This window comes from Mobula birostris, chromosome X (genome assembly GCF_030028105.1).
Source record: "Mobula birostris isolate sMobBir1 chromosome X, sMobBir1.hap1, whole genome shotgun sequence".
In the NCBI taxonomy this organism is placed as follows: domain Eukaryota; kingdom Metazoa; phylum Chordata; class Chondrichthyes; order Myliobatiformes; family Myliobatidae; genus Mobula; species Mobula birostris.
The window spans coordinates 59,935,484-59,960,267 of NC_092402.1; the positions used below are offsets into that span (position 1 = coordinate 59,935,484).

The following is a 24,784-nucleotide window of genomic DNA, read 5'->3' on the forward strand; positions in this document are numbered from 1 at the left end:
GTTATGTGGAAAAGGCAGGTAGGTGGAGATGAGTCCACGGTCAGATCATCCATGATCTTATTGAATGGCAGAGCAGGCTTGATGGGCCAGATGGCCGACTCCTGCTCCTATTTCTTATGTAACATCTGGACACTTCTCACGCTCTGAAACTTTTCGATAATTTTATGTTCTCTGGCCCCCACTGCTTTATTTTCACCATGGATGTCCAGTCCCTATATACTTCCATCCCTCATCAGGAAGGTCTCAAAGCTCTCTGCTTCTTTTTGGATTCCAGACCTAATCAGTTCCCCTCTACCACCACTCTGCTCCGTCTAGCGGAATTAGTCCTTACTCTTAATAATTTCTCCTTTGGCTCCTCCCACTTCCACCAAACTAAAGGTGTAGCCATGGGCACCCGTATGAGTCCCAGCTATGCCTGCCTTTTTGTTGGTTTTGTGGAACAATCTATTTTCCAAACCTATTCTGGTATCTGTCCCCCACTTTTCCTTCGCTACATCAACGACTGCATTGGCGCTGCTTCCTGCACACATGCTGAGCTTGTTGACTTCATTAACTTTGCCTCCAATTTTCACCCTGCCCTCAAGTTTACCTGGTCCATTTCCGACACCTCCCTCCCCTTTCTAGATCTTTCTGTCTCTGTCTCTGGAGACAGCTTATCTACTGATGTCTACTATAAGCCTACTGACTCTCACAGCTATCTGGACTATTCCTCTTCTCACCCTGTCTCTTGCAAAAATGCCATCCCCTTCTCGCAATTCCTCCGTCTCCGCCGCATCTGCTCTCTGGTTGAGGCTTTTCATTCCAGGATGAGGGAGATTTCCTTTTTTAAAGAAAGGGGCTTCCCTTCCTCCACCATCAACTCTGCTCTCAAACGCATCTCCCCCATTTCACGCACATCTACTCTCACTTCATCCTCCTGCCACCCCACTAGGAATAAGGTTCCCCTGGTCCTCACCTACCACCCCACCAGCCTCCGGGTCCAACATATTATTCTCCGTAACTTCCGCCACCTCCAACGGGATCCCACCACTAAGCACACCTTTCCCTACACCCTCCCTACGCGACTCCCTTGTCTATTCGTCCACCCCCCCCATCCCTCCCCACCATTCTCCCTCCCGGCACTTATCCTTGTAAGCAGAACAAGTGTGACACATGCCCTTACACTTCCTCCCTCACTACCATTCAGGGCCCCAGACAGTCCTTCCAGGTGAGGCGACACTTCACCTGTGAGTCGGCTGGGGTGATATACTGTGTCCGGTGCTCCCGATGTGGCCTTCTATATATAGGCGAGACCCGACGGAGACTGTGAGATCGTTTTGCTGAACACCTACGCTCTGTGCGCCAGAGAAGGCAGGATCTCCCAGTGGCCACACATTTTAATTCCATGTCCCATTCCCATTCTGATATGTCTATCCACAGCCTCCTCTACTGTCAAGATGAAGCCACACTCAGGTTGGAGGAACAACACCTTATATTCCGTCTAGGTAGCCTCCAACCTGATGGCATGAACATTGACTTCTCAAACTTCTGCTAATGCCCCACCTCCCCCTCGTACCCCATCCGTTATTTATTTATTTATTTATTTATATACACACATTCTTTCTCTCACTCTCCTTTTTCTCCCTCTGTCCCTCTGAATATACCTCTTGCCCATCCTCTGGGTCCCCCTCCCCTTGTCTTTCTTCCCGGACCTCCTGTCCCATGATCCTCTCGTATCCCTTTTGCCAATCACCTGTCCAGCTCTTGGCTCCATCCCTCCCCCTCCTGTCTTCTCCTATCATTTTGGATCTCCCCCTCCCCCTCCCACTTTCAAATCTCTTCCTAGCTTTTCTTTCAGTTAGTCCTGACAAAGGGTCTCGGCCCAAAACGTTGACTGTACCTCTTCCGAGAGATGCAGCCTGGCCTGCTGTGTTCACCAGCAACTTTTATGTGTGTTGCCTGAAATTCCAGCATCTGCATATTTCCTCGTGTCTTTGTTCAAAACATCATTTTACTTTCTTAATTTGTATCGGTTTCCTTTTTAAGACCTTATTCATTGTGTAGTTTTATAAAAAAATTAAGACCCTATTCCTATGGCAAATTAATTGGATTTTCTACCAATAATTGTAAATATCACTTTAAAATTTGTTAAAGTATGATGCATCATTTAATATGAGTGTCACTTGTGGATTTTTCTTTTTTCAGATTTTTATTCATGATTTATTCAAAGGATTCGAATGTTCATTTATTATCAAAGTAATACATGAGATAATAATTAAATCTGAGATTCCTGTTCTTCAGATAGGCCTGAAACCAAGAAAATAAAGAGAATGGCAACATGATCACCAACCCCCAAAACCGTTCCCCCGCACAAAAAAAAATGAGAAAGAACAGGTGAAAAACATAGAATATAAAAAAAACTATAAGACTGAAAAAATTCATAACTACAACTACTTAAAGGTATTGACGATTATTTAAAATCAAGATAACTTGATCATTGGCTTTCTTCAAGAAGCCAGTCAATGGCTTCTGAACTGATGGGACAATCTCTGTTTGCAAGAATAGTGTGCAATCGCTCAGCAGTTGCCGCCTTCTTTTCCCGATCCCTCCAGAGTTTCAGCATTTTAAAGCGTTGCATGACTACGTCCTGTTCACTTGATTCACAATGTTCGATTTGACATTCTGTCAGATTCAGGAACTCAATGCCAATTCGCTTCCAATTATGTCCGAATTTTGAAGCCAGTGTTACCAGTTGTTTGTCAGTCAGTGGCTTTGCCTCCAACCCTGTAAGCAATGAGATACTGAATTAAAACTTGGCCTGTGGCCTCTCTTACACCTTCTGTGGCGATGAAACAAAAATTAAATGTTCAACATCCAATGCCTTCTGGTGAAAAATCTCTTCAATCTGGATATTGGGAATGGGAACAGGATTAGGGTTCTGATGCTGTTCACAGTTAAATATTCTGCTGATCGTACTCAAGACCTTATTCTGAGCTGGAAGTGGGGATTTAGGGAGTAAACTTAGTGCTGAGGAAAAGGAACATGTGGCTGTCCATTCTCTATACATTTTCCCAGTGGATGCATCCAAGGGGCAGAACAACAATGGAGTAATATGATTAAACATTTTTACTAAGTCATGTTAATAACAGAACATGCTGGGCCACTTGCATTGTGGGAGCTAGAACTGGGTCTGTCGAGATGAAAGACATGAACACCAAAAGAGAGTGTCTCCCACATGTAGAAAGCCCAATCAAATCACTGCGCGATCGATCAGCCCCATGTGCACTGGCCATATTCTCACAATTTATCTGATCGATTTTGTAGGGTTGGCTCCCTATGGGATTACCACCACATGAAGGGCAACACTACTGCCAACCAGGACCATGCTGTAACTCGGCAGTGGGTGCATCTTCTGCAGAACCTGAAATTTTATGGACTTGTTTGAAAAATTAAATATTTTAATACTTGAATATGTTGAAGGAATATTTAAATATAACTTCACATACTTTTTTTCTTTGGGATGGGGTTCTCACTCTCTGAAGGATCACTCACAGTTCCAGTGCTGTCCTGGTCTTCAGGTTTCTCCCTTTTTCTCTCTGTTAAATAAAGGAACAAGGAATGAAAACTTGGGACAAATCAGATTACGATTCCAGCTTGGAAATTTCCAGAATATGTGGGTTAATTGACTGCTGTAAATTGCTCCTACTGTGTGAGTGAGGGGTAGTATCTGGGGTGGGGGTGGGGAAAGACACGATGGGAGAATAAAATGGGATCAATAAAATTTTTTAAAACACTTTCTAATTGGTCACCTCTCTCTTTATCACTGATTGGCCAAATTAATTCTATTAAAATGGATATCTTACATAAATTTATATACCCTTTTCAAGCTGTGCCTGTTTTTATTCCTAAATCTTTTTTTGACTCTTTGGATTCAATTTTTTCTTCCTATATATGGAAGAATAAAAAACCTCGAATAAATAAAGCTCACCTTCAAAAACCAAACAAAATGGAGGCTTTGCCTTACCCAATTTTAGGTTATATTATTGGGCAGTTAATATACGAAATATTACATTCTGGATATATTACATTAACCATGAGAATTGCCCTATATGGGTTTCTTTGGAAGTCAACTCTGTTATGAAATTTGCCATTATTCCTTTATCTTTAAATAAACTAACTGACAATGTGGTGGTCAAACATACTTTGAGGATTTGGTTACAGTTTAGAAAACATTTTGGTTTATTGAGATTCTCCCTCTCGAGTCCCATCTTTTCTAATTGGTTTTATAAACCATCTTTAATTGACTTATCTTTTAAAGAATGGGATAGATTGGGTATTAAACGATTTCAGGATTTGTTTGATGGAGGGAATTTCTCTTCTTTTGTGCAACTTTCAACGAAATTTAACTTTTCCAATACCCACTTTTTTCATACTTACAGATTAGAGATTTTTTAAGCTCTCAACTACATACATTTCCTACCATAGAACCATAGAAACTACAGCACAGAAACAGGCCTTTTGGCCCTTCTTGGTTGTGCCGAACCATTTTCTGCCTAGTCCCACTGACCTGCACACGGACCATATCCCTCCATACACCTCCCATCCATGTATCTGTCCAATTTATTCTTAAATGTTAAAAAAGAACCCGTATTTACCACCTCGTCTGGCAGCTCATTCCATACTCCCACCACTCTCTGAGTGAAGAAGCCCCCGCTAATGTTCCCTTTAAACTTTTCCCCCCTCACCCTAAACCCATGTGCTCTGGTTTTTTTCTCCCCTTGCCTCAGTGGAAAAAGCCTGCTTGCATTCACTCTATCTATACCCATCATAATTTTATATACCTCTATCAAATCTCCCCTCATTCTTCTATGCTCCAGGGAATAAAGTCCCAACCTATTCAACCTACCTCTGTAACTGAGTTTCTCAAGTCCCGGCAACATCCTTGTAAACCTTCTCTGCACCCTTTCAACCTTATTTATATCCTTCCTGTAATTTGGCGACCAAACCTGAACACAACACTCCAGATTCGGCCTCACCAATGCCCTATAGAACCTCATCATAACATTCCAACTCTTATACTCAATACTTTGATTAATAAAGGCCAATATACCAAAAGCTCTCTTTACGACCCTATCTACCTGTGACGCCACTTTTAGGGAATTTTGTATCTGTATTCCCAGATTCCTCTGTTCCACTGCACTCCCCAGTGCCTTACCATTAACCCTGTATGTTCTACGTTGGTTTGTCCTTCCAACGTGCAATACCTCACACTTGTCAGTATTAAACTCCACCTGCCATTTTTTAGCCCATTTTTCCAGCTGGTCCAAGTCCCTCTGCAGGCTCTGAAAACCTTCCTCACTGTCTACTACACCTCCAATCTTTGTATCATCAGCAAACTTGCTGATCCAATTTACCACATTATCATCCAGATTATTGATATAGATGACAAATAACAATGGACCCAGCACTGATCCCTGTGGCACACCACTAGTCACAGGCTTCCACTCAGAGAAGCAATTCTCTACCACCACTCTCTGGCTTCTTCCAGCGAGCCAATGTCTAATCCAATTTACCACCTCTCCATGTATACCTAGCGACTGAATTTTCCTAACTAACCTCCCATGCGGGACCTTGTCAAAGGCCTTACTGAAGTCCATGTAGACAATATCCACTGCCTTCCCTTCATCCACTTTCCTGGTAACCTCCTCGAAAAACTCCAATAGATTGGTCAAACATGACCTACCACGCACAAAGCCATGTTGACTCTCCCTATTAAGTCCCAGTCTATCCAAATGCTTGTAGATTCTGTCTCTTAGTACTCCCTCCAGTAACTTACCTACTACCGACGTTAAACTTACTGGCCTATAATTTCCCGGATTACTTTTCGATCCTTTTTTAAACAACGGGAACAACATGAGCCACTCTCCAATCCTCCAGCACCTCACCTGTAGACAGCGACATTTTAAATATTTTAGCCAGGGCCCTGCAATTTCAACACTCGTCTCCTTCAAGGTCCGAGGGAACACCCTGTCAGGTCCCGGGGATTTATCCACTTTAATTTTCCTCAAGACAGCAAGGAGCTCCTCCTTTTTGATCTGTACAGTTTCCATGATCTCACTACTTGTTTCCCTTAATTCCATAGACTTCATGCCAGTTTCCTTAGTAAACACAGACGCAAAAAACCTATTTAAGATCTCCCCCATTTCCTTTGGTTCCGCACATAGCCGACCACTCTGATCTTCAAGAGGACCAATTTTATCCCTTACAATCCTTTTGCTCTTAATATACCTGTAAAAGCTCTTTGGATTATCCTTCACTTTGACTGCCAAGGCAACCTCATGTCTTCTTTTAGCCCTCCTGATTTCTTTCTTAAGTATTTTCTTGCACTTCTTATACTCCTCAAGCACCTTATTTACTCCCTGCTTCCTATACACGTCATACAACTCCCTCTTCTTCTTTATCAGAGTTGCAATATCCCTTGAGAACCAAGGTTCCTTATTCCTATTCACCTTGCCTTTAATCCTGACAGGAACATACAAATTCTGCACTCTCAAAATTTCTGCTTTGAAGGCTTCCCACCTACCGATCACATCCATGCCAGAGAACAACCTGTCCCAATCCACGCTTTTTAGATCTTTTCTCATTTCTTCAAATTTGGCCTTCTTCCAGTTAAGAACCTCAACCCTAGGACCAGATCTATCCTTGTCCATGATCAAGTTGAAACTAATGGTGTTATGATCACTGGAACCAAAGTGCTCCCCGACACAGACTTCTGTCACTTGTCCTAACTTGTTTCCTAACAGGAGATCCAATATTGCATCCCCTCTAGTTGGTCCCTCTATATATTGATTTAGAAAACTTTCCTGAACACATTTTACAAACTCTAAACCATCTAGACCCCTAACAGTATGGGAGACCCAATCAATATATGGAAAATTAAAATCCCCTACCACCACAACTTTATGTTTCCTGCAGTTGCCTGCTATCTCTCTGCAGATTTGCACTTCCAATTCTCTTTGACTATTGGGTGGTCTGTAATACAATCCCACTAATGTGGCCATACCTTTCCTGTTTCTCAGCTCCACCCACAAGGACTCAGTAGACAAGCCCTCTAATCTGTCCTGCCTGAGCACTGCTATAATGTTTTCCCTAACAAGCAATGCCACTCCCCCACCTTTCATTCCTCTGCCTCGATCACATCTGAAACATCGGAACCCTGGAATATTAAGCTGCCAGTCCTGCCCCTCCTGTAGCCAAGTTTCACTAATTGCTACAACGTCATAATTCCACGTGTCAATCCACGCCCTCAACTCATCTGCCTTCCCCGCAATACTCCTAGCATTGAAATATATAGACCTCAGAAGATTTTTACCACCACTCACAACCTTTCTATTAGTGGATTTGCTTGAACTTTTAACATCATTTATTTTCACTCCAGCCACACTGTCAGCTCTGGTACTGTGGTTCCCATCCCCCTGCAAATCTAGTTTAAAGCTTCCCCAATAGCATTAACAAACCTCCCTGAAAGGATATTGGTCCCCCTGTAGCTCAAGTGTAACCCATCTCTCTTGTACAGATCGCACCTGCCCCAGAAGAGGTCCCAATTATCCTGAAATCTGAAACCCTGCCCCCTACACCAGTTCCTCAGCCACTTGTTCATCCACCAGAGCATCCTATTCCTACCCTCACTGGCACGTAGCACAGGTAGCAATCCTGAGATTACCACCCTCGAGGTCCTGCTTTTCAACTTCCTACCAAGCTCTCTATACTCACTCTCCAGGACCTCCTCACTCTTCCAGATTCTCTACCAGTCCAGATAAGAATCTCATAGGTACAATTTTTAATCTGAAACTCTTTGACAATGGTTTAATATCTTACATTTACGGTCTGCTGTTGGGACTGAAAAAGGCCTCTTTAGATAAAGTTAAAGGAGACTGGGAAAAGGATTTACAGATTTTCATATCTGAAGAGAGCTGGAAGATTATTTTAAAATTGATTAATTCTTCATCATTATGTGCTCGTCATTCTTTATTACAATTCAAAGTGGTACATGGAGTTCATAAGTCTAAAGACAAGCTCTCTCGTTTCTACACAGATATTTCCCCTTAGTGTGATAGATGTACTAATGGAGTGGCCACACTAATTCATATGTTTTGGACATGTCCGAGCCTTGCAAAATTTTGGAAAGATGTATTTCAAACTTTTTCTGTACTTCTCAATGTTAGTTTTAAACCCAATCCTTTGACTGCCATGTTTGGTATTGTTGAGGATAGTGCTACAATACTGAAGCCATCTAATTTGCGGGTAATTTACTCGAAGAAGGAGTTTGAGAGTCTGAGTGGGAGTGCCGAGAAAGACATTTTTGAAATTTTCGTTATTTTTTTTCTCCAACGGCGTTCTGAGAGGCGGGACTGCGCAGGTGTGTGACGTCGGGCTGTGCAGTGCGGCAGATTTAAAAGGAACAGAGCCTCATAGAGCGGGCAGCGTAGTTTGCGGGCGGCAGGGTGAGCCGGGAGCAGAGTGAAGACTTAAGGGCTTCGGCTCAACGGGCTTAGGCGGAAACGGGCGAGGTGAGGAAGGTTTGGCATTCATTTTCTGTTGTTATTTGAGGAGAGGGGCAGTATGAGTGTGAGGGCAGTTTGCTGTTCTCGGTGTCGGATCTGGGAGGCCCTGGAGTCTCCAAGCCTCCCGGACGTCTACATCTGCGCCAAGTGCATCGAGATGCAGCTCCTAAGGGACTGCGTTACGGAACTGGAGCTGCAGCTCGATGACCTTCGTCTGGTCAGGGAGAGTGAGGAGTTGATAGAGAGGAGTTGCAGGCAGGTGGTCATGCCGGGGCCACGGGAGGCAGACAAGTGGGTCACGGTTAGAAGGGGGAAGGGGAAGAGTCAGGTAATAGGGAGTACCCCGGTGGCTGTGCCCCTTAACAATAGGTACTCCTGTTTGAGTACTGTTGGGGGGGACAGCTTACCCGGGGGAAGCGACAGTGGCCGTGCCTCCGGCACAGAGTCTGGCCCTGTAGCTCAGAAGGGTAGGGCAAGGAAGAGGAGGGCAGTTGTGATAGGGGACTCGATAGTAAGGGCGATTCTGTGGACGCAGTCCAGAGACCCGGATGGTAGTTTGCCTCCCTGGTGCCAGGGTCCGGGATATTTCTGATCGTGTCCAAGATATCCTGAAGTGGGAGGGTAAGGAGCCAGAGGTCGTGGTACATATAGGTACCAATGACATAGGTAGGAAAAGGGATGAGGTCCTGAAAGGAGAATATAGGGAGCTAGGAAGGGAGTTGAGAAAAAGAACCGCAAAGGTAGTAATCTCGGGATTACTGCCTGTGCCACGCGACAGTGAGAGTAGGAATGCGATGAGGTGGAGGATAAATGCGTGGCTGAGGGATTGGAGCAGGGGTCAGGGATTCAAGTTTTTGGATCATTGGGACCTCTTTTGGCGCAGGCGTGACCTGTACAAAAAGGACGGGTTACACTTGAATCCTAGGGGGACCAATATCCTGGCAGGGAGATTAGCGAGGGCTACTGAGGTGACTTTAAACTAGAATGGTTGGGGGGTGGGAATCAAATTAAACAGGCTAGGCGTGAGGAGGTTAGTTCACAACAGGGGGATGGGAACCAGTGCAGAGAGACAGAGGGGTGTAAAGTGAGGGTAGAAGCAAAAAGTACTAAGGAGAAAAGTAAAAGTGGCAGGCCGACAAATCCAGGGCAAGCACTAAAAAGGGCCACTTTTCAACATAATTGTATAAGGGCTAAGAGAGTTGTAAAAGAGCGCCTGAAGGCTTTGTGTGTCAATGCAAGAAGCATTCGTAATAAGGTGGATGAATTGAAAGTGCAGATTGTTATTAATGATTATGATGTAGTTGGGATCACAGAGACATGGCTCCAGGGTGACCAGGGATGGGAGCTCAACATTCAGGGATATTCAATATTCAGGAGGGATAGACATGAAGGAAGGGGAGGTGGGGTGGCGTTGCTGGTTAAAGAAGAGATTAATGCAATAGAAAGGAAGGACATAAGCCGGGAAGATGTGGAATCGATATGGGTAGAGCTGCGTAACACTAAGGGGCAGAAGACGCTGGTGGGAGTTGTGTACAGGCCACCTAACAGTAGTAGTGAGGTCGAAGATGGTATTAAACAGGAAATTAGAAATGTATGCAATAAAGGAACAGCAGTTATAATGGGTGACTTCAATCTACATGTAGATTGGGTGAACCAAATTGGTAAAGGTGCTGAGGAAGAGGATTTCTTGGAATGTATGCGGGATGGTTTTTTGAACCAACATGTCGAGGAACCAACTAGAGAGCAGGCTATTCTGGACTGGGTTTTGAGCAATGAGGAAGGGTTAATTAGCAATCTTGTCATGAGAGGCCCCTTGGGTAAGAATGACCATAATATGGTGGAATTCTTCATTAAGATGGAGAGTGACATCGTTAATTCAGAAACAAAGGTTCTGAACTTAAAGAGGGGTAACTTTGAAGGTATGAGACGTGAATTAGCTAAGATAGACTGGCAAATGACACTTAAAGGATTGACGGTGGATATGCAATGGCAAGCATTTAAAGGTTGCATGGATGAACTACAACAATTGTTCATCCCAGTTTGGCAAAAGAATAAATCAAGGAAGGTAGTGCACCCGTGGCTGACAAGAGAAATTAGGGATAGTATCAATTCCAAAGAAGAAGCATACAAATTAGCCAGAGAAAGTGGCTCACCTGAGGACTGGGAGAAATTCAGAGTTCAGCAGAGGAGGACAAAGGGCTTAATTAGGAAGGGAAAAAAAGATTATGAGAGAAAACTGGCAGGGAACATAAAAACTGACTGTGAAAGCTTTTATAGATATGTAAAAAAGAAAAGACTGGTAAAGACAAATGTAGGTCCCCTACAGACAGAAACAGGTGAATTGATTATGGAGAGCAAGGACATGGCAGACCAATTGAATAATTACTTTGGTTCTGTCTTCACTAAGGAGGACATAAATAATCTTCCAGAAACAGTAGGGGACAGAGGGTCCAGTGAGATGGAGGAAATGAGCGAAATACATGTTAGTAGGGAAGTGGTGTTAGGTAAATTGAAGGGATTGAAGGCAGATAAATCCCCAGGGCCAGATGGTCTGCATCCTAGAGTGCTTAAGGAAGTAGCCCAAGAAATAGTGGATGCATTAGTGATAATTTTTCAAAACTCGTTAGATTCTGGACTAGTTCCTGAGGATTGGAGGGTGGCTAATGTAACCCCACTTTTTAAAAAAGGAGGGAGAGAGAAACCGGGGAATTATAGACCGGTTAGCCTAACGTCGGTGGTGGGGAAACTCCTGGAGTCAGTTATCAAAGATGTGATAACAGCACATTTGGAAAGCGGTGAAATCATTGGACAAAGTCAGCATGGATTTGTGAAAGGAAAATCATGTCTGAGGAATCTCATAGAATTTTTTGAGGATGTAACTAGTAGAGTGGATAGGGGAGAACCAGTGGATGTGGTATATTTGGATTTTCAAAAGGCTTTTGACAAGGTCCCACACAGGAGATTAGTGTGCAAACTTAAAGCACACGGTATTGGGGGTAAGGTATTGATGTGGATGGAGAATTGGTTAGCAGACAGGAAGCAAAGAGTGGGAATAAACGGGACCTTTTCAGAATGGCAGGCGGTGACTAGTGGGGTACCGCAAGGCTCAGTGCTGGGACCCCAGTTGTTTACAATATATATTAATGACTTGGATGAGGGAATTAAATGCAGCATCTCCAAGTTTGCAGATGACACGAAGCTGGGTGGCAGTGTTAGCTGTGAGGAGGATGCTAAGAGGATGCAGAGTGACTTGGATAGGTTGGGTGAGTGGGCAAATTCATGGCAGATGCAATTTAATGTGGATAAATGTGAAGTTATCCACTTTGGTGGCAAAAATAGGAAAACAGATTATTATCTGAATGGTGGCCGATTAGGAAAAAGGGAGGTGCAACGAGACCTGGGTGTCGTTATACACCAGTCATTGAAAGTGGGCATGCAGGTACAGCAGGCGGTGAAAAAGGCGAATGGTATGCTGGCATTTATAGCGAGAGGATTCGAGTACAGGAGCAGGGAGGTACTACTGCAGTTGTACAAGGCCTTGGTGAGACCACACCTGGAGTATTGTGTGCAGTTTTGGTCCCCTAATCTGAGGAAAGACATCCTTGCCGTAGAGGGAGTACAAAGAAGGTTCACCAGATTGATTCCTGGGATGGCAGGACTTTCATATGAAGAAAGACTGGATGAACTGGGCTTGTACTCGTTGGAATTTAGAAGATTGAGGGGGGATCTGATTGAAACGTATAAAATCCTAAAGGGATTGGACAGGCTAGATGCAGGAAGATTGTTCCCGATGTTGGGGAAGTCCAGAACAAGGGGTCACAGTTTGAGGATAAAGGGGAAGCCTTTTAGGACCGAGATTAGGAAAAACTTCTTCACACAGAGAGTGGTGAATCTGTGGAATTCTCTGCCACAGGAAACAGTTGAGGCCAGTTCATTGGCTATATTTAAGAGGGAGTTAGATATGGCCCTTGTGGCTACGGGGGTCAGGGGGTATGGAGGGAAGGCTGGGGCGGGGTTCTGAGTTGGATGATCAGCCATGATCATAATAAATGGTGGTGCAGGCTCAAAGGGCCGAATGGCCTACTCCTGCACCTATTTTCTATGTTTCTATGTATTGGCCTTTATGTCTCTTATGGCCAGGAGGGTGATCTTGCTCAAGTGGAAGAAGGCCACCCCACCCACTCATGTTCAATGGCTATCTGATGTTATGTTATACTTTGATCTAGAGAAGATTCGTTGTTCTTTTTCTGATTCTAAGCATGATTTTCTAATGTTATGGGGACCCTGTCTGAGTTATTTTCATAATCTTTAAACTGTTATTAAAGTATGGATCTGAGCCATTAGTATTATGTTATATGGTAAGGTATTTTTTTTTCTTTTTTTTTTAACCAACCAGCTCATTTTGGTAGTGGGGGCAGATTTTTAAAAAATAAAATACAATTATTTTATTTCATTTCATAATTCAATCTTTTTTTCTACATGATTGATTTGGAATATGGGATATTGTGATCATATTACTGTGATTTAAATGTAATGTAATTCATATTACTTGTATCCTTATGAATTTTGTATTTGTATTTATGCAATTTATATAATATTAATAAAAATATTTAAAGATAAGAATACAAGAGCAAGGATATAATGCTGAAAGCTTTATAAGGCATTGGTGAGGCCTCACTTGAAGTATTGTAAGCAATTTTGGACCCCTTACCTCAGAAAGGATATGCTGACATTAGAAAGGGTTCAGAGGTTCACAAGAATGATTCCAGGAATGAAAGGCTTACTGTATGAGGAGCGTATGATGTTTCTGGGCCTGTACTCGTTGGAACTTAGAAAAATGACGAATGTTATTTTTTTACTATCGAATGTTGAAAGACCTAGAGTAGATGCTTCCTTTGGTAGGGAAGTCTAGGACAGCAGGGCACAGCCTCTGAATAGAGGGACATCCATTTAAAAGAGGGATGAGGAGGAATCTTTTTAGCCAGAGGGCCTAATTCTGCTCCTATGTCTTATGGTCATAAGTGAATGACCCCAAGCTTCTGGTCACCTGTCCTAATATCTCCTTAACTGTCTCTGAATAAATTTTTGTTTAATATTGACCTCAAAAGCATTATGAATGTAATAAGAACATAAGTAGGCCGCTTGGTCCCTCAAGGCTCCCCTGCCATTCAATGATCATGGCTGATTTGCTTCACACCTTCTCTATGCCAGTTCCCAGTACCTGTAGTCCTATGAAACTTTGATTTTCAAACGTTTACCTACTTCCACTTTAAATGCTTCCAATGATCCAGCTTCCACAAACTTCAGGGATAAATAATTCAAGCTATTCACCAAAAGGTTCTTCTGCCCTCAGTTTTGATTGACCTATGGATCTATGGAAAAGAGTACAGTCGATGTTTCGGGCTGCATGGCCTGCTGAGTTCCTCCAGCATTTTGTGTGTGTGTGTGTTGCAAGAATTTAAACGGTTCTTTACTAATTATTCTGCAGTGGGATAGCAAGAATGTTGTTTCGATCACCGGTGAAATGAATGGGAGAAAGTGGGAACGTGGGAGAATACAGGCAGATGTTTAGTGATGGAAAACAAGTATCTGTTGTCAACATTCAGGGAAACATAGAAAATAGAAAATAGGTGCAGGAGTAGGCCATTCGGCCCTTGTGCATTTTCTGTTTACAGCCTGCTCTTATTGTGGGTCCTGACTAACTTGTTCATTCGATGGCTGAGTTCCTTGGGGCAATTTCAATCAGCGTGTCAATCTTACCTTGCGTCCTTTCTATGGATCCGTTCCTCTCTCCTCCATCTGCGAACATCCCCTCGAGATCGCGCCTTGGGATATTACGAATAACCTTTCTGGTGATATCCACCGCCTGCTTGCCATAGTGTTCCTGGAGCAATTGTGCAATTTCGACGCGTGCTTTGTCTTCCAGCTGACTGATCGGTATCGGATCCCACTCGTCGCTTTCCCTGAGATGAAAGATGAATTTTTCCAAGTCTCCCGCGGTCAGTTCATCAAGGACTTTGAGTATAAGACATTTTGGTGTCATGATGGCTTCACGTTAAATGAGACCCAGTCCCGTCTTTCCACTATAGCACACAAAGATTCGGGTGTAGATAAACTCAATTCAGAAATTCGTCCCAAAGTACACTTCGTACGCCTCAATTAACGCATAGCTAGTTCTTAGATTCTCGTTTAAAATGTATAAGTTCCGATTATGAAGTGGGGAATCACGAAAGCAAAGATTTCTAGGTCACGGCTGCAGGAAGTAAACGGCGTGCTCTACCCTGCCCCGCTCCGGTTGCTGCAGGAACTGCAACGGACGGAACAACAAGGCGCCAAACTGAGCAATGTTGGCCCTGGTCGGAGTCACTGCCAGCCATGTGTACTGAAACAGCAAGATAGAACAGTTCCACAGGGTTGGCAGACAGTCTCTCTTATTCCCAAATTCAAGGGTAGGCAACTCAGGGGGCCATAATCCAGTTTGTTTAACACCAGGAAGGAGTTATTTAGATTAATGACTGGTAAAAAGAGGAAAACAATAACAGATTGCAGAATCAACACACATCAAAGTTGCTGGTGAAAGCAGCAGGCCAGGCAGCATCTCTAGGAAGAGGTACAGTCGACTGTACCTCTTCCTAGAGATGCTGCCTGGCCTGCTGCATTCACCAGCAACTTTGATGTGTGTTGCTTGAATTTCCAGCATCTGCAGAATTCCTCGTGTTTACAGATTGCAGAATATAGTGTTGTAAAATTAACTTCTGAAACTTAGTGATAGTAATTTGCAAAGTTGAGATGAGATGGTACTTTCTAAAGTGGCGGGACAAGTAGTTAGGGCAGGGGTCCCCAACCTTCTTTGCACAGCGGGCCGGTTTAATATTGACAATATTCTTGCGGACCGGCCGACAAGGGGGTGGGAGGGTGTTCAAGTTCAACAGTGGGCGTGACGGAATGAGGAAAGGTGCAGCTGACTCATACCGTTTCATATCGCCAAATCATATCGTTTCTTCGCGGCCCAGTAGCACATGCTTTGCAGCCCGGTGGTTGGGTCCACTGAGTTAGGGAACCAGTTCAAACTACTAACAGACTTTTTTAACCGCTGAAGGCGTGTGTTATTTTGCTCGACGCCGCGAAGGCGTTTGACAGAGTTGAATGGAAATATTTATTTAATGTGCTTGAAAGATTCAACTTTAGCACAAAATTTATTTCTTGTTTTGAATTGATATATCATTCACCTTTGGCTTCCGTAGTTACCAATAATCAGAGATCCCCTTTTTTAGGCTTTTCAGAGGTACTAGACAGGGTTGTCCGTTAAGTCCTTTGTTATTTGATACAGCTTTGGAACCCTTGGCAATTGCCTTTCATGATTCACCCAATATATTTGGAATTGCTCGTGGGAAGGAGACGCATAAGGTATCATTGTATGCAGATGACTTGTTGCTATATTTCTCTAACCCAGAGAAAGCCATCCTGGCAGTTTTATCACTACAGTACTAGCTCAGGTTAGTAGTTTTTCTGGTTATAAACTAAATCTTAAGAGTGAGCTTTTCCACTAAATATGCAAGTTCCAATTTATAGACAATTGCCATTTGAATTAATTACTGATTATTTCACTTATTTGGGTGTCAAAATTACTAAAAAATATAAAGATCTATTTAAAGTTAACTTTCTACCCTTAATTAACCATGTTAAACAATACATGTGGGCACGTGGCCAAGTGGTTAAGGCATTGGACTAGCGACCTGATGAACCTCCTCTGGACTTACTTCAATGTCAGCACATTCTTTCTTAGATAAGAGACCCAAAACTAATCACAATACTCCAAGTGAGGCCTCACCAATGCCTTATAAAGCCTCAGCATTACATCCTTGCTTTTGTACTCTAGTCCTCTTGAAATGAGTGCAAGCATTGCATTTGCCTTCCTTACTACTGACTCAACCTGCAAGTTAAACTTTAGGGAATCCTGCATGATGTCCCAAGTCCCTCTGCACCTCTGATTTTTGAATTTTCTCCCCATTTACAAAATAGTCCACATCTTTAGTCCTTCTGCCAAATTGCATGACCATGCATTTCCCTACATTATATCCCATCTGCCACTTCTTTGCCCAATCCCCCAATCTCTCTTTTTGCAGACACCCTGCTTCCTCAGCACTATATGCCCTTCCACCTATCTTCATATCATCTGCAAACTTGGCCATCAATTTCTTCATCCAAGTTGTTGATAAGCAATGTGAAAAGAAGTGGTCCCAACACCAACCCCTGTGGAAACCAGTAGTCACCAGCAGCCAACCAGAAAGTGCCTCCTTTATTCCCACTCTTTACTTCCGGCCTCTGTAAGGGGTCTTTGTGCATCCTCCCTGTGGAATGCATGGGTTTTCCCCAGGCGCTCTGGTTTCCTCCTACGATCTAAAGATGCACTGGGTAGGTTAATTGGTCATTGTAAACTGTCCCATGATTAAATTAGGGTTAAAATGGGGTTTTCGGGGATTGCCAGGCAGTGCACCTCAAAGGACCAGAAGGGTCAATCTATATTAACAGTTTGGATGAAGGGACTGAGTGTAATGCAACCAAATTTGCTGATGAGATAGGTAGATTAGCAAGCTGTCAGGAGAATGCAAAGAGCTTCTTGTTGTATTAACAAGTTGGCAAATGGAGTTTATTGTAGGGGGGAACTATAGGAAGGAAGAATGAAAAGGCAAATGGTAATGGAGTGAGACTACAAAATGTTTAACTACAAAGGGATCAAGTACATAAAATACAAAGTGAACCCTGCATATTGTGGAACTCCTAGAAAATGGGCAACATTGAGCAAATGTATCTTAGCATGTTACCTCTCTCATTCTTCACTGCCTGTTATAGAAGTTCCTAGCTCAGTGGCCTTAATAAAAATTGTAATTCCAAGCAAGCAATTAGAATTACAAGATAGTAAGCAATTCTGCACTGCCAGCATAACATGGTTTCTACGGCATTCATCTAATCTGTTTACAGTCATGTGTTTCATTGCAGTGAGGCTATAAGTTTTTAAGGTGTGTGCCTTATTCAATATCGCATCCTGATCAATGTTTTGCTGAAGCAAATGCAATCGAGGTTTAGAGTGTGCAGTAATGCCATCAGCCATCGCATCAGTATGCTTTACCTCTGCAGAATGAAGGATGTTATTTGTCCTAAATGAGAATCCTAATGCTGTGAAAAGCACATCAAATAATACACAAATGGAATCTAGGCACATGTCCCTGATGTTTGACACTATTTTGCTTTCTCCATTTGTCATTATAGGTGGGTTTTAATGTCCTAATGTGAGCACGTGGCCAAGTGGCCAAGGCATTGGACTAGCGACCTGAAGGTCATGAGTTCGAGCCCCAGCCAAAGCAATGTGTTGTATCCTTGAGCAAGGCATTTAATCACACATTGCTCTGTGACGACATTGGTGCCAAGCTGTATGGGTCCTAATGCCCTTCCCTTGGACAACATTGGTGTCGTGGAGAGGGGAGACTTGCAGCATGGGCAACTGCTGGTCTTCCATACAACCTTACCCAGGCCTGTGCCCTGGAGAGTGAAGACTTTCCAGGCACAGATCCATGGTCTCACAAGACTAACAGGTGCCTTTATTAAACAATTGTTTACTAAATGGTCCCCGCTGTCCTTATCATTGATTGGTTGAATTAATGTTATTAAAATGACTGTTTTACTTAAATTTCTGTATTTATTTCAAATGGTACCAATTTTTATCTCTAAATCCTTTTTTGATATTATTGATTCTAAAATTTCTAAAATTAATATATATGGCAGAATAAAAATCCTAGATTGAGAAAGAAATATCTACAGAAATCAAAAAAGGACAGTGGTTTAGCATTGCCGAATTTTAGATTTTATTATTGGGCAATTAATATAGTCATAGTCATACTTTGTTGATCCTGGGGGAAATTGGTTTTCGTTACAGTTGCACCATAAATAATAAATAGTGATAGAACCATAAATAGTTAAATAGTAATATGTAAATTATGCCAGTAAATTATGAAATAAGTCCAGGACCAGCCTATTGGCTCAGGGTGTCTGACCCTCCAAGGGAGAAGTTGTAAAGTTTGATGGCCACAGGCAGGAATGACTTCCTATGACGCTCAGTGCTGCATCTCGGTGGAATGAGTCTCTGGCTGAATGTACTCCTGTGCCCACCCGGTACATTATGTAGTGGATGGGAGACATTGACCAAGATGGCATGAAACTTAGACAGCATCCTCTTTTCAGACACCGCCGAGAGAGAGTCCAGTTCCATCCCCACAACATCACTGGCCTTACGAATGAGTTTGTTGATTCTGTTGGTGTCTGCTACCCTCAGCCTGCTGCCCCAGCACACAACAGCAAACATGATCGCACTGGCCACCACAGACTTGTAGAACATCCTCAGCATATCCGATATTTAAAGTTTTGGACGCAAGATTGGGATGAAATTCATGTCCATGATGGGTGAACCTGGAGGGTGAGTCTATGCAGGGATTCTCATTAGTTTCTATTTTAGGAGCTTCGCTCCCCTTTGCATTAACCAAACTGAATAAACAAATAATTAATCCAATAATTAAACATACAATACGAATACGGTTTCAATTTTGCAAATTTTTTTGGATTGAATGAATTTATTTTATCTAGTCCTATTATATCTAATTTTTTCTTTCAACCTTCTAGAATTGATCAAGCTTTTTCCTTATGGAAAATGAAGGGAGTAACATGCTTTCGTGATTTATCCATGTCTCATGTTGTTTGAACAATTATCTAATAAATATAAGTTGCCTAGTTCACATTTTTTCAGGTATCTGCAGATTTGAAGTTTTTTGAATGGTATTTTACCTAATTTTCCAATATTTCATCCAACTAATATTACAGAAAAAATTTTAGGTTTATATCCCGATCAGAAATGCTTAATAGCAGTTTTGTATGATTTAATTACGAAAATACATCTAGGTACATCTGATAAAATAAAAAATGAATAGGAAAGAGAACTTCAGGTATCTTTACCTATAGAGAAATGGGAGAAAATTCTTCAACTAGTTAGTACTTCCTCAATGTGTGCTAGACATACACTGATGAAATTTAAAATAGTCCATAGGGCTCATATGTCTAAGGATAAATTAGCTCTGACACATATGTTTTGGTCTTGTCCTCTTTTAGATACATATTAGAAAGATATTTTTGATATTATTTCAACAGTTTTGCATATTAATTTAAAACCTCACTCTATTACTGCAATTTTTGGATTACTAGTGACAGATGTTGGTCATTTATCCTTTTCAGCTTGCTGTTTGATTGCATTTGTTACACTAATAGCTAAAAGATCCATCTTACTTAAATGGAAAGATTCTGATCCTCCTACTACTTTTCAATGGTTTTCTCAAACTATATTATGTTTAAACCTGGAAAAAATTAGTTGTGGTATGGGTGATTCTTCAGTTAAATTTGAAGAAACCTGGAGACCATTTATTCAACATTTTCATAAGATGTAAGCTGTCCCTTTCAGAACCATTTCTTTTTTAATAATCTTTTGTTTATCTATGGAGGACCGGAGTTAATGACAAATAATGTTCTTATCCGAAGGAATAGGACATCCCAGTTTTTGTTTTGTTTTTTTTTTAGTTTGGGTGTTCTTTATAAAATGCTCTTTTCATGTTCAATTACTCAGAGATTGGGAGGATTCAATCATATATTTTACTCGAATTATGTTTGTATATGTTAACCATTATCAATGTTACACCGATCTCTTTATATCATTGTTATTATCATAGTTGATAATTGTTATCATTGTTGTCATCATCGTATTGTTATGTATATATTCATCTGAAATTTAATAAAAAGATTGAAAAAGAAGAGATACACTGAAAAGCTCTTGTTTGTGTGATGTCCAGACAGATCATCAAGGTGGTAAAAAGAGGAAAACAATAACAGATTACATAATATAGTGTTGCAAAATTAACTTCTGAAACTTAATGATAGTAATTTGCAAAGTTGAGAGGAGATGTCACTATCTAAAGAGGTGGGACAAGTAGTTAGGGAACCAGTTCAAACTACTAACAGACTTTTTTAACCGCTGAAGGGTCTGGAGAGGCAGGCAGCCATTTGAACAGTGAGCCAAGGTCTTGTTTGGATTCAGAATTGTCCTCGTTGAAAGCTGGTCATCTGTCAGTCAATTCTGGAATTGAGCTCGCAACTGACTTTGCACTTGTAGGTTTTCGCAAGTAAAACAAAGTGAGGTGTTTTATGTTTAATGAAGCCTGTGACACATCTTATTGAACTCCAAAAACTAAACACAAAAGCTCATGAAAAATCTTTCTGTAATTACGTTATCACATCATACCAGCCTCTTAAAGCAAAACCCCAACTCAGTGTTGGTGGTTGTGAATTATGTACATTTGTTGCTTTACCCTACACAGTCCCCCACCCCCTCAGAATTCACTGAAACCAGTATTGTGAGCCTGTCTGGAGGTCAGGCGAGCCGGTTGGCTCGGGTTCTGTGTTCCATGGGTGGAGGAACCACAGGTGCCTCTGGCTCATCCAGAGATGTGTTGACATACTCGTGGTCATGTCGTGACGGCAGGGGCGTAGTATTGGAGTCCTCCAAAACTTGGTCAGTTGGATTAAGGTGATCTACTGAAGTAGGTTGAGGTTTACCCCTCTTATCTATGTTAAAAGTCTGGTCTCCCCGTCCCAGTGCGTGGAAGGGACCATTGTAAGGGGGCCTAAGGGGATGTTTGTGCATCATAGTGGACGAAAACAAATGAGCCAGAATGTCAGTCAGCTGGAACCCAAGAGGCTGTAGGCCATGATGGGAGGTAGGAACAGGTGAAAAGGAACTGAATTTACTGAGGAGGGTGGAACACTGTTGAGAGGCCGGCCAGGCAGTCGTGGCATCAGGAATGAAATTACCTGGCACTAGTAACGGCTGCCCATATCCCAACTCTGCCACGGGCGACTGTAGGATCTCTTTCAGAGCAGTTCTGAGCCCCAGAGGGACCCATAGGAGATGATCATGCCAACACCATCTGTCGGTGAAGCCCTCACAGCAGTCTTTAAGGAGCAGTGAAACTGCTTGCTTAGGCCATTGGACTGTGGGTTGTATGCCATGGTGTGATGTAGCCTCATGCTGAGGTTCTGGGGCATTGCAGCCCAGAGGTCTGATATGAATTGGGGACCGCGGTCAGAGGAAATATCAGATGGGATGCTAAACCAAGCAACCCAGGTGCTGAAGAACACGCGAGCCACGTCTGCAGCCATCATCGATGCTGGAGGGACAACCTTTGGCCCCAGGTGGTATGATCCACCAAGGTAAGAAGTTGCGTAAAACCGCAGGAGGCGGGAAGAGGACCAACACTGACGTGGTCAAACCGTTGCTCGGGGACCTCAAAACTGTGCCAATGGTGCCTGTACATGAAGGTTAATTTTTTTCTGTTGGCACTGCACACAAGCTGCAGTCCAATCATGCACGTCCTTTCTGAAGCCATGCCAAACGAACTTTAATGCAATCTGTTTCTCTGTGGCCTTCCAGCCCGGATGTGGGAGGCGATGTATGGAGTCGAAAAAAGTCCATCTCCAGTTTGCAGACACGATGGGGTGAGTGCGACCAGTTGAGACATCACACAGGAGAGAAATGCCAACTTCCCCGAACTTAATGTCAGCAGGCCCATGACTGCTGTTTGGTAAACCTGGATCTCTAGGTCAGCCACCGCATTATTCTTCCCCCTGATATGTCATATATCCAATGTGAACCTGGATACGTAGGCCAGATGGCGTTGCTGCCGTGCAGACCAAGGGTCTGATATTTTGGCCATTGCGTGCACGAGGGGTTTGTGGTCAATGAATGCTGTGAAATGGCAACCCTCTAGAAGGAAATGAAAATGGCGGACAGCCATATAGAGACCGAGAAACTCACAGTTAAACATGCTGTACTTCCTTTCAGAGGGACAGAGCTGCCGGCTGAAGAACATGAACAGCTGCCCATGCCTCCAACCGGCTGTTCACGCACAGCACCCACTTCATGAAGCGTCAGAAGTAATTGTTACAGGTGCATTGGGGAGCCAGTGTGCCAGTAGGGTTGCGTTAGAAAGAGCTTGTTTGGAATCATCAAATGCCCTGGTCATATCCAGTGACTAGTCAAGCACTTGATTAGGGGTATTTCCTTTAAGCGCACTATACAGGGGAAGCACAAGCTCAGCAGCTCTCCAAATGAAGCAGTGATAGAAATTCACCGTACCTAAAAACTCCTGTAGTTTTTTTTTTGTATTGCCGGGCGGTGAGAAATCCATAATAGTGGCTACTTTTGATGGGAGTGGTTTTGCATCTTCTGCGGAGATGCGATGGCCAAGAAAGTCAATGGTTGAGAGCCCAAACTGGCATTTAGCAAGGGAAATAATCAACACATGTTGACTTAAGTTCTCGAAAAGTGTGCAGAGATGGGATACGCGTTCAGATTTGGATGCACTGGGGACAAATGTGTCATCCAGATAAACAAAAAGAAAATCTAAGTCTTTTCATACAGAATTCATCAGCCATTAGAGAGTCTGTGCTGCATTTTTCAGGCCGAGTGGCATGCACAGAAACTCAAAAAAGGCCAAACAGGGTTATCACAGCTGTTTTGAAAATGTTCTCTGAGCACACAGGCACCTGATGGTCGCCCCTAACTAGATCAACTTTGGGGAAAAAATAATTTTCCAGCTAAGGGTGCCGAAAAGTCCTGGATGCATGGGACCACCAGGTAATATTCGGGGGTGGTGGCCTCATTAAGGCATCAGTAGTCACCACATGGGTGGCAAAAACCATCAGGCTTAGGGACCATATGGACGGGAGAAGCCCAGGGGCTATTTGACTGGCGTACAGTTCCAAGTCTTTCCATGTTGGCAAACTCAGCCTTCACAGTTTCACAGCCACGGCCATCCTTATGTTGAGGGCATTGCTGACCGGGCTTATTGAGATGGAGAAAGGAGGAATAATACACCGTTGCCTATCTGAGTATAGACTATCAGCCATTTTAACAAGCTCCCTACAGTCCTTCACGGGTGCATTAGTGAGGGTGATTTGAACTTGATCAGGCATTTGCTGCATGAGGAGTTGTTTAAAAATAAAACAAGGATAGTAATTTCCCAAGAGAGACAGCATGTGGTCCATTAGCTCTGAAGGCCTCACGTCGCCAAAACCGGATAAGGAGAGCAACTGTATGGTGTGCTCAGACTCCGATAGTCCAAAAGTCTGTAAAAAGTGAGCTTCCAGTGATCGATATTCAATGTGTTCAGTGGGTATTGAAGCAGACTCACCACTCTCACAGCCGTGGAATTGCTGAGTGATACTACCATGTAGTAGAATTTGGTGTCGTCAGCAGTGATTTCTCGCAGAGCAAACTGAACTCAGCTTGTACAAGCCAAGCGACGGCATTTTTGCTCCCAAAACTCCAGCAGTTTCTAAGTGACTGCAATGACCGACATGTTCAATAACTCAAGAATCGTCCAGGAGCATCGGGGTCACCAATGTAGGTTTTTGCAAATAAAACAAAGTGAGGCATTTATTTTTGATGAAACCCATAACACATTTTATTGAACTCCAAAACCTAAACACAAAAGTGTGTTAAAACTCTTTACATAACAACATCATCACGTCAGATGAGCTTCTTAAAGTGAAACCACAAGTTAATGTTGGTGGTTGTGAATTATGTACATTTCTCCCAGTTACATTACCTTGTGCAGAGGAAATGAGCAAAGTAGAAAAGTTTATGCTGGATTATGTATCGAGAACTTGAACAATTCATACAAATTTTTGGAAGCATCGTAAAGCAGGTTATGCAAGAATGGCCAGATAGATGTTTAATGAACTGAAAAATATTAACAAAGATTAAAATCTGCTCAAAACTGATAAATATCTCCATTTTAATAGTCAGCTGAATGAGATGGTAAGGCAGGTTGGTGCAGAGTCACAGAACGAGAGCACTTTAGCCAGTGAGATTGACGAGGGCAATGCAGTGACCCAGAGCTGAAGGAATTTCATTTGCCCCATTACATAGAGAAATGGAATGTCCTGTGAAGAGTCAAGTTTGTGGGCATAATTATGAAGAGGAAGCCAGAATAGAAATAATGCAAACCAAACACAAACAGATGAAGGAGACTTGGTGCCTGGTTGTTGGGTGTGATAATGGAGCTGTGAACCAGTTTGACCTTGCAATGGATACTACCCTGAGATGAGCAATTGAGTGTCAGCGAAGGCATCAAAGACTGTGA

At 42.7% G+C, this 24,784-nt stretch overlaps 1 protein-coding gene and 1 pseudogene across 1 annotated transcript; one reads left to right on the forward strand and one right to left on the reverse strand.

The window, feature by feature from the left end:
• Nucleotides 1-2,167: 2,167 nt before the first annotated feature.
• Nucleotides 2,168-14,809, reverse strand: LOC140191454 (uncharacterized). Its single transcript, XM_072248885.1, has 3 exons — nucleotides 14,304-14,809; nucleotides 3,486-3,575; nucleotides 2,168-2,763 (listed from the first exon to the last, which is right to left on the reverse strand). Exons 1-3 carry the CDS (start codon nucleotides 14,584-14,586, stop codon nucleotides 2,474-2,476), a joined length of 663 nt encoding a protein of 220 aa, XP_072104986.1. The 5' UTR covers nucleotides 14,587-14,809; the 3' UTR covers nucleotides 2,168-2,473.
• Nucleotides 14,755-24,784, forward strand: LOC140191523 (E3 SUMO-protein ligase NSE2-like; annotated as a pseudogene).

What these genes read in the sequence shown, in the direction of transcription:
- LOC140191454 (XM_072248885.1), bottom strand. Translation starts at nt 14,586, where the DNA reads ATGACACCAAAATGTCTTATACTCAAAGTCCTTGATGAACTGACCGCG. An exon ending in ATCCATAGAAAGGACGCAAG is followed by an intron (nt 3,576 to 14,303) that starts GTAAGATTGACA and finishes TTTATTTAACAG; the next exon opens with AGAGAAAAAGGGAGAAACCT. An exon ending in CCCCATCCCAAAGAAAAAAA is followed by an intron (nt 2,764 to 3,485) that starts GTATGTGAAGTT and finishes CATTGCTTACAG; the next exon opens with GGTTGGAGGCAAAGCCACTG.